The 10157-nt window shown below is 41.9% G+C and overlaps 1 protein-coding gene across 1 annotated transcript in view; it reads right to left on the reverse strand.

The window, feature by feature from the left end:
• The window catches only part of lamb4 (laminin, beta 4), a 17821-nt gene extending 8252 nt beyond the window's left edge, over positions 1-9569 (reverse strand). The window contains exons 1-17 of the mRNA XM_048257187.1: positions 9064-9569; positions 7823-7866; positions 6907-7067; positions 5654-5792; positions 5458-5531; positions 5144-5332; positions 4993-5056; positions 4669-4883; positions 4043-4163; positions 3518-3706; positions 2889-3044; positions 2620-2732; positions 2379-2458; positions 2023-2176; positions 1481-1627; positions 182-358; positions 1-105 (exon numbers count right to left, since the gene is read on the reverse strand). The exon at positions 1-105 is cut by the window's left edge and continues 11 nt beyond it. Of these exons, the coding sequence (XP_048113144.1) occupies positions 1-105; positions 182-358; positions 1481-1627; positions 2023-2176; positions 2379-2458; positions 2620-2732; positions 2889-3044; positions 3518-3706; positions 4043-4163; positions 4669-4883; positions 4993-5056; positions 5144-5332; positions 5458-5531; positions 5654-5792; positions 6907-7067; positions 7823-7859 (2121 nt within the window). The 5' untranslated portion in view covers positions 7860-7866; positions 9064-9569. The remainder of the gene's footprint in view (positions 106-181; positions 359-1480; positions 1628-2022; positions 2177-2378; positions 2459-2619; positions 2733-2888; positions 3045-3517; positions 3707-4042; positions 4164-4668; positions 4884-4992; positions 5057-5143; positions 5333-5457; positions 5532-5653; positions 5793-6906; positions 7068-7822; positions 7867-9063) is intronic.
• Positions 9570-10157: the final 588 nt, after the last annotated feature.

Below are 10157 nucleotides of genomic sequence, written 5' to 3' on the forward strand. Positions count from 1 at the left end.
AGACAGTGTTAGCTCCATGTCTGCCGCTGGGTCATTCTGACACCTTCCGTAGTCCAAAGGTGCTGAAGGCACAATTCTGATACTGGCCACCCAGTCGTCTGAGGACTACAAATGACACAGTATGAGTAAGAGTGACACAAACCTAGACTTAGCATCAGGCCACATGGGGACGAGCGGATACCTCTGGCTCATAGTGGAGCAGAAGGTGGTACTGCAGGGAGGCTGGGATGTTGTTAATGTTGAACCGGAGGACTGCACCCTGTGGAGCTCTCCTGAACCCAGGTCCAGTCCATGTGATGGGGAAACCAGGCCGGCGCTCTCTGACCTGCACAGCTGGATCAGGCTCTATATACTGAGGCTTAAACATAGAATGCAAACATAGAAGGATATAGGAATGAGACTGAATATTTCAATAGTTTCAAACAATGGTACAGATTATCTTTAGCTTGTGGTGCTATTAGACCACTATCACCGTGACATTCACTCACACAGAGCACCTTACCTTACCGTACTATGCACAGAGAATCACAGGCTCAGTCCCTGCCTCAGTCATTGCAAGCGCCTCTTGATTGATTAATCACCACTATGTGGATACTGTTTTTAGAATTGATTTAGATTAAGTGTTAGTTAGTATAATTTGTATTTTAGTATATTTAGTATATTCTTATCTTCTACTGTCCTTATTGCTTAGTTGTGTTTTTATATTATATACTTTTAATTATTTTTTCTGCTGTTAGTGAATGAGTGTGTGTTGTCTGTATGCTACTGAGACCTTGAATTTCCCCTGGGGATCAATAAAGTATCTATCTATCTATCTATCTAGACCTATCCAATTGAAAGCAACATAACCAACCAACCAACATCACATTTGAACTCATCCAGAAGTGTCATGTTCTACCCTAGAAATCTGGATGCACCCTAGTGGCAGCAAATGTAATTTGCAGCCAGGGTCGTCCAACAACTCTCTGTTGGCTTGCAAGTTGGAAAAACTAATCAGGCCAATCACATCGTGTATAGAGTAGGTGGGCGGGCTTGACATAAATGACAACAGTGTTGTGATGGTTCCACGTGTATTCCCTGCTACTTGAAAACAAAGGAGATGGCTGCTGCTGCTGGCAAACTGCGGCCTTTCGAATCAGCTTTGGTCGTGACTCTTAAAGACTTGGAGTTAAGCTTTTTTATTTGAGAAAAGAACAAAGAACAGCACTGAAGTCATAGCTGTAGCGTATTGTGTGCAGAGGGAATTTGAAAGACAACCGTTTATCCCACCCCTTGGATTGAGCACTGCCAATGGTGAGTCCCCAGACCCTACATCTTGATGTGGGTCTGGCTCGTCAGGCTCGTCATGTTCACTATATTATAAACATATTGGTACATATGCATACATGATTATGTATTGATTCCTGTTGGTTGGTAAACACATGCTAAATCAGTTCTATTAGTTGGCAAACACATGCTAAATCATTGCCCACATCATCACCTGGTCCTGTCTTCGTTGTCGACTGCTCCGCCTCTCTCGTCTGATGAGCACATACTGTCCATCACTGAGTTTGAAGTCATAACCTTGTTCACGGTAGTAATGCTCACAGATGGGCAGTGGTACACCGGTGGGGTTGGGTGGATTCACCTTCAAAGACAGTCCTCTAGTTAGTTATGTACTTATGGGACTAACAAGGCTTCAAACTAAAATATGTTTTAGAGAAACACTGCAACAATTTGCCATTTTTGAGGTGATTTAGTTGAATATGTACTTGATGGCTTATAGTCATGTGAAGTGCAGATCAACAAACCTTGCAAACTATTCACTATGTACTTTTATGATCCAGGTCTGAAACAAGACTTGAACAGGATAATGTCATCAAATGTATTTACTAAATACACCAGCAAGTCTGCTAGCTTTTATCAGTGCTAAATGTCCGTTGAACAGGACTGTTTTATTTGGTTAGTTCGCTCACTAGTCTCATGAAAGCTCCTTCCTGTGACTGTAAAAACTGGCTTATAGCAGAGACAATGGGCTCTCACCAGTGATGAACCACCGCTTCCCAGCGGTGTGGCATCCTCAGCCTCATAGATGTAGTAGTCCAGCGGGGCCAGAAAGTGACCAGGAGCCGGACTACTGCAGCTGATCCCCACCATGTTGGGCCGGCAAGGACACTGACCATCAATACTGGAGCACCTACATATCCCCACAAGCCAACATACACAACTTACTTCTATACAATGGATGCCACAAATTACATATTAATACATATAAGTGGAACAGCTTCTGGACAGTGTACTCTTCACATCACACAAACGTTCACAGGATATACAGTATTTTGGGCTTATGTAAGGAGGTTGGGTGATAATAACAATTCTACAGGTTGATGCACACTCACAAACTGCTGGTGGATCCACCTGTGTCACAGTCACAAGGCAGACAGCTGTATACAGTGTTTCCTAGACCCCAATAGCCTGGCTACAGATAGAAAAACATTGGGTAAGTATTCAGTAACCCAAGTTTTCACCACAATGTTTACCCTGAATTGTATTGTAATACTGAAATGGAAAACCTCTGACCACAATATAAATGACTATGACACATTATGTACAGTGTTCATGAGGCGTAAAGAGGCGTACCACACACTGGTCACAGTACGGTCCTGTGGCAAAAGGCTGACAGAAACACTGGCCTGTGGTCTGGTCACATGCATGGGGTGTTGTGATGCTACCAAGTAAGTTACACTGACAAACTGAGAAAACAAAACAAAAAACAATTGGCAAATGAATAGAAGTTATTGCTCAAACATCACAACAGCAGCTAGAAGCAACAAAGTGTTACGGCAGGCAATACTAGCATGCGGTCAAAGAGACTATGTGAAATGGGTTAATGGGGTAAGCATTCTCACACTGGCAGCCTGAGGGGTCATCCTGGCGTAAGCCGAAGAAGGCAAATTTACAGCGGTCACACCTGTCCCCCTCCACATTCTCCTTACACACGCACCGTCCCGTTAAGGCATCACAGAGGCCATTGTCCAGCGAGCCAGCAGGGTCACAATCACATGCTGGATCAAGTCAAAAGTACAACAGTTCAAATCCAATACAACAGGATGGCGCAGATCACATAATAGAGCTTTCCACATCTCAGTTTTCTACCATCTTTCTGTCAAAGATTTGGCAGCTAGCGATGCCAGGCTGTTTATGTGAGCAGAGCCAGGAATGTGCTCTATGTTCTACAGTGCCTCTTTTTATTGTTCTTATTCAGTTTCCTTCTTAGACGGAGTTAGTTTTAAGTGTTGCCATGACATGTTATGCTGTAATCATCACTGTCTTATAGTACTTTTTCTGTTCATCTTTCCAGGGTTTTTTATTCATCTCAGATGGTGACATTTATTTGTGAGTGTCAATTTACTGTAAACCTGAACATGGGAAATCCTGACTGATGTTTGCCCCCAGGGCCTGAAAACTCACAAAAACACAATAAGATCCTGTAGAAGAAACGACACACGGCAGGTATGAACTCGCTGAGTCAACTCACGTATGCATGCCTGAGGGTCCTCCAGGGATCTGCTGGGGTCCTGGTAGAAGTAGGGCTGGCACTGCTCACACTGGGCGCCCACGCGGTTGTTGCGGCAGTCTTCACACACACCGCCACTTACCTCCCCGCTGGCCACAAACCGCGCCATGTCAAAGTGACACCTCTCCGAGTGACCGTAACAGTTGCATTCTAGAGAATACAGAAGAGATCCCATTAGATTGAGCTCCCAGAGACTGACATGGCTAAGAATACTGTACTAGGATATAAGCATGTGAAATATGATTTACATGGCAGGTTACCATTTACATGCCACCAACTTATCAGTTCTCTAGTTTAATCAGAAGCATCCTGGGATCTATTACCAACAGCAACAACACAGATTTGTATAGAGTGTTACTGAATCTCTTTACAAGGACTATGTAATGAAGACAAATATTCAATAGTTGATTCGATGCAGGAATGAAAGCTATGGTGTTTGCATGTGGTGAAGTGCTATGACATGACAAAACATGAGTGATCCAGTACTTCTGCAGGTATGAGGATCTGTAGACTCAGACGGCCTCCAGGGGGCATCATTGTAAAAGTCTTCACATCTCTCACAGTTGGTACCAATTGTGTGGTGCTGACACACACATCGGCCGTGAATCTGGTGAAAAAACACTGTTTCATCACCATGTCCAGTATTTTGAGCTTTTGAAGTCAGCTCATTTAACGTTTTTTTTTTAGGGATCAGGGCTTCAAAAGAGAACACCAGAAGTTAAGCAAGTTTGAATTTGAAAAGTTGGTAGCTCATTTCTCCGTAAAAACATGTCCCTCCACATACACACATCTCAAAAGTGTGACCATAAAAATGTGAACTATTAACGGAACATGAACACAGGTGAAGGAAAAAACAATAAAGCAACAATGCTTGACGTGTTTTGATGGGGAAATAGTTTGTCATCATTGTTATGGTCATGTAAAGCACAGATAAATCTGTCACTTCCCCTCCCCCTTTTCCATAACAGCCCCAACCTCACTGAGCGCCTCTCACTCTGAGGGTGTACAGTTCACATACTGTATAGTCGGCTGTGCTTACTAAGGTTAAACCAAATATCAAAGGTAAAAAGACAAAATAAGAAACTCCGCAGGTAACATGATCCGTCCCTCACCATGCCTCGCTCGTTGAACGCATCCCCTCGGGCATTATCCACAGGCATGCACTGGCTGGCATGGCCGTTGCAGAAGCAGCTTCCCCGCACCAACATCTCATACAGCGCATAGTAGTATTTGTCCTCGGGGTTCCTCCGCCGACGGCCCAGCAGTGTATCGCCCAAAGTGAGGAGTTGTGTGAAGTTCACCCGCAGGTTAGTTATGGTGATGAGCTCTAAAACGACAGAATGCCAAGTCAAGGACAGTGTTTTATTCAAACAGTATTTCACTGTTACTAAAAGATTTTGCTGCACACAAAAAAGACGTAAAGGACCCCCTCTTACCTTGTATTTTAGGGTCATATGGATCATTTATTTCAAACCTGGGATCCAAGGCTTTGAGCACAACCTACAGAAATGCATTGTTTTTAATTGGGTAGTTATGAAGTCATTTTGGCATTTCTAGTGCATGTCTGAACTACATCAGCTGTACTACCTCTCCATCAGTGGAGGGCTCTGGGCCAGAGTAGCGGCTATCACAGATGACCTCATCTAAACTTGTTGCTGGTCCCTCGGACACTCCAGGGAAGGAGAGTTGACAGTTCTCAGCAAAGTAGCGGAACACCTTCCAGGTCTGTCCAAAATCCTTAGACCTCTCCACCAGCATGGCAGCAGGGCGGAAGCTCTAGGAGTTCAACGTGCAGAGCAGGGCATTAACAGACAAGGCTTCAATGGTGTTACAAAATGCTCTGGCTTTCTGTGCTAATCCAGTGAAACTAAATAAACAACAGAAATTAAAACCATAAATACCTTAAAAGTTAGAACAAGATGGCTAAACTGGAACACAGTCTCCAGGTCCAGTTTAATGCTAACATGGTGAACAGCTAAGATGAAAGACAATCTCAAAATTACTGTTTTGAGTTTCAAAAGTGCTGTTTTATATTTTCACAGATAATTTTCCATTTGGATAGATTTGTAAGGCAACTGTGAATTCTAGAGAAGATACCATTTTCAGACTGCCACCACTTCATCTTGCGTTGTGACCCTTCAAAGGTTGTGATCACATTCTCGATGCGATGACTATTGGGATTGTGATAGCGGTTGTAAGGATTCCTTGAGTCGCAGAGGAAGCATTTCTGCTCATCCTGCAGGCACAGAAAGGTAAATATGGGTAAAAAGGGTAAAACACAGTAACTTTGGCTAACACAGCATTTTACAGTTAGGCAGTATGCCAATGACAAATGTATTTTGCATGTTGCATGCTTTAATATGAAAACACATCACATGGAAATGAAGAGAAAAGGAAATGCTCTGGAAGTGCTCATTTAAATACAGAAACATGTGCAAGCAAGACTGGCTGGAAAGAAACTAAACTTGCTGAAAGGTCTCACAAAAGAGGCTGAAGCTTTCCTCTCTCATTGGGTTGTTTGCCAACAAAAACAACAGATCATTACTACCTAATGCCAAGATGGCAAACACGAGTGATGAATGAATGAATTTTTTGCTCAGAGCCACACCTACATACCTGAATCACATGTGTATGAGGTTGTGTGTGTGTGTGTGTGTGTGTGTGTGTGTGTGTGTGTGTGTGTGTGTGTGTGTGTATGTATGTGTAGGTGTGTGGGAGGTTGGGGGGTTAAGAGTAAAGAAAGCAGTGGGAGTAAATTAGCATTGAGCTCAAGCAGTGAGAGGCAGGGTAATGACCTATAAGTGTGGCAGATCAGGACATGTCTGCAGAATGCATCACGCTACAGGGTTAGCCAGAAACTTGTTGAAGAACCACATCAACCCAGCACAGTGCACAATAAATACTATTTGAAATGTTACAGCTTCATTGTATTTCCTTAACTGACAGCATGAGATCCAAATAAAATAAAAATCTTCACATTTCTGTAGACATGCATAAATGCTAGCTTTAACCTCCCAAATCAATCAAGATACAGTTCTGATTTCATTGTATTGATTTAAAAAATACAATATAAAGGGCTTAGGATATGCAAAGCAAGTTCATATTTGATATTTGAATTGATTCAAAACAGAATATGAGGTACTCATACACATCATTCCCATATTGACAGCAGAAAGGGAAAAACAAACAGAAAAGGTTCAACTCCAGTGAGCTCCCGGTATTCCTCCTGTGCACGACCTTCAGGCATGCCTTAGGCATTAAACACTGTTCACCATGGAATTCCTGAGTGACATGGAGCTTTATCCAATCTGAGTGATTAGTGGAAAGTTTGCCCTGAAATCTCTCCATACCTCCAGGTATCCCAAGATGCAGTAGTTCTGAGGTCCTGCGAGTCCGCAGGTGGAGGTGGCCGAAAGCTGTGCAGAACGGCCGAGCATCAAGTCTCCCAGCTGTGGGTGACACGAGTTGTCATCACACTCATCCTCCTGAGCGAACAGAGGGGTGGCCAAACCTGAACACAAGCAGCAAAGATGAGAAACGAGGCTGCCATAGAAAGGAAATACTATAAGCATTAGTCACACTCTCCAGAATAGGAGTTCTTAATACATACAAAGTGGCAGGAAAGAGCCAATAAAGTTTTACTCCATTACTCCCATATCCCAGTTTAAAAGATGACTGGGATAAGTAAAGAAATATTTCTGACCTGTTTCATGTTATAATGATGCCTTATGACAAGGCATTAGATGATTTTCAGAAGAACCACAAATTACCAAATCTCACCTACACTGTTATCAGAGACATTAAAGGATCATATAAACATCATTGCAGCCCATAATCTGTAAAGACAGAAATAATCTAACAGGATGCTAAACTAGCAAAAAATAAGATTGCTCTACCGCACACTGTTGCTATTTAAGTATGTTCCAATTTTGCTATTTAAGTATGTTCCTGCAATCTACCTGCACCTGTGCGTGGATCTTGGTTTCATTAGGATGCTAAACTATTTGAGACATCTGACAACCACGAGCAAACATGCAAATGAACAGTAAACTAGTGCCAGCAGATTCAAATGTTCTACTCCAGCAAGTAAGTGCATGTCCTCACAGTCAGGGCAGTGTGGATGCTAGGTAATGTCAGAGACGGTCTCGTATCAGCCAAACCCAAATACAAATCCTTCTACAGATTAGTAAACATACAGAAAATCTGTCCTTTTCCAAACGTGTTCCAAAATGTTCATATTACAGTAAAGTGCATTAAATGACTTACACGTGAGCAGGAACAGTAAAGGGCCCAGGATCATCATAGTGGAGCTACACAGTGAAATGGGGAGAGAAAGATGAAGCAAAATAAATCACATTGCTTCTACAACCAGAAAACATCATAAACAAAAGACTGGTTTCACCATAGCAATAATATTACTACTAATTCCTGTCTTCCTCATCAGTCTCTTTTTCATTCTTATTGTTGGCATCTGTAGATTGAGTAAGCTATAGTAGTTATATTACCACCAAAACTCAACTGAACTGAATTAATTCAGCTGGGTCCCACATACATAATTACAGTACATCAGAAGATTCTGGCTGAAGTCTTTAATATGCACATATGTGATGTCTGCTGCATCAACACCTTCACAAAACATAGGTGCCTGAACATTCACTTTGTCATTAGGAACACACTTTTCATTCTTAAGCACAGATCTCTGAAAGAACAATGATATCTATCAACCCAGACAAGAACACATAAGTCATTATCACTGCACACTACACATATGCACACACACACACTAATATATTTCACAAATACAAATATCCTTAAAACATCAGCCAGGACGACAGGATGGTCATCTGACATACAAAACAATGCAAGCGTTTAACTGACATATACATTAATGTCATACCTTCAAAAGTCCCACCGAACTTCACCTGATTTCATGATATCCAAAGTAGAGTGTGAAAGTGTGAAAATACTTGTTCCTCACATGGGAGAGAGAAACCTGTAACCTGAACTCAGACTACATAACCTATTTGCATTGTGCCCCACAGAGCAAAACATAATAGTCAGGGGAGTTCCTGAAACAGTCAATGCAGAATGCATACCGCACAATACTCCTGAGGCCTACGGCAACCTTCATATAACATCATATTAACATTCACATTATATCTGTTATCAGCTCAACAGTTTCATTTTTGCATCACAGAAAAAAACTCATTATGTGGAACATAACATTAGATAACGTTCATGTCACCAAAGGCATTGAAGTATCAGAAACAACCCACATGGTTGATAGCAAAGCCATAACATGCTTTTGTCAGCACTAGCGGTCTTCACAGAACCACCACTGATTTAACTCACTGATCAAACACTCAAAAAGCAACCACCACCTCTATCAGCACATCCCATCTTTAGTAGATAATTATCATACATCAACTAAATGACATCAACATCTCAAAGACAGTAACTTGTCAGCCATTTGTAAGGGAAATCACAAAGTTGAAAATGGTACTTACAGTCAGAGTGGAGTGAAAGTTGTGAGTTGTGGAGGTCCTGCCCTGTTGGAAAAGTGGATCTCTGTCCAGAGTGGCAGCTGTGCGCCACCCCTGCCCCCCTGTGCACTGTGGAGTAATGGTGCTGAGTGCCTCAGCATGTAAAGACACACCTGAGCTCCACAGAGAGCGAGGGAAAAGAACTGCCCTGGGGGTGGTTGGAAAATGAGGATTAGGTTTCACGCAGGACTGATTTATGCTTGTCATGCCACACTGAAAGCGGTATGGATAAAGACACAGGGATATTCGCTTGCAGACAGGTACTCCTTCCCTTAGAAATGTGCCTCAGGTAACTGAGATGCTCAATATTCAAACATCACATACACACAAAGAGCAAATACATACTCAAGCATGCATCCTTCTTCACCATAACATTCCATTGGGACTGCAGTGCTGAAGTTTGTTATGTGCCATTCTGAAACTTGCTTTGTACACTGGTTAGGCAGAAAACAGATAACTATGACAAATCTTTAGCTAAATGCATCAACTAATCATTAGATAGATAGATAGATAGATAGATAGATAGATAGATAGATACTTTATTGATCCCCAGGGGAAATTCAATTAGTTCATACATGAGGATATAATATACTTTGTTCATCACTATTTTGACTAGAAACTGTAATACCTCATCTTCTATCTAACAGTTATGTATATTAACAAAGTGAGAAGTCAACATCAACCCGAGAATCTGAGCTCTAGTATCCTGGGGTGAAATGGCTGTTAGGTGCCTCTCTAGTAGAACCTCTCAGACTGAATACATCATAAATCAGTGCTAATAAAATTGAAGAGTGAATTGTGACTGGTAAACTTAAATCATTTCATGTTTGAACAAGTTGAGAATTCATCTGTTTTGCATATTCTATTTTCTGTATGTTACTGCTTAAATAAGAGTGACCTTGGAGACACCTTGGTTAAATTAGGATGTGGGATAGCAACTCATGCTTGAGTCAGAGGATTTGCTGTTGTACTACATGATGCCAGATCTACCCTGATATACTCTATTATATTGTGGTAAATTCCCGACAGACATGCGGAATGCCTTGCTTGAGGGCAAA

Source organism: Alosa alosa, chromosome 11 (assembly GCF_017589495.1).
Source record: "Alosa alosa isolate M-15738 ecotype Scorff River chromosome 11, AALO_Geno_1.1, whole genome shotgun sequence".
Taxonomy (NCBI): domain Eukaryota; kingdom Metazoa; phylum Chordata; class Actinopteri; order Clupeiformes; family Clupeidae; genus Alosa; species Alosa alosa.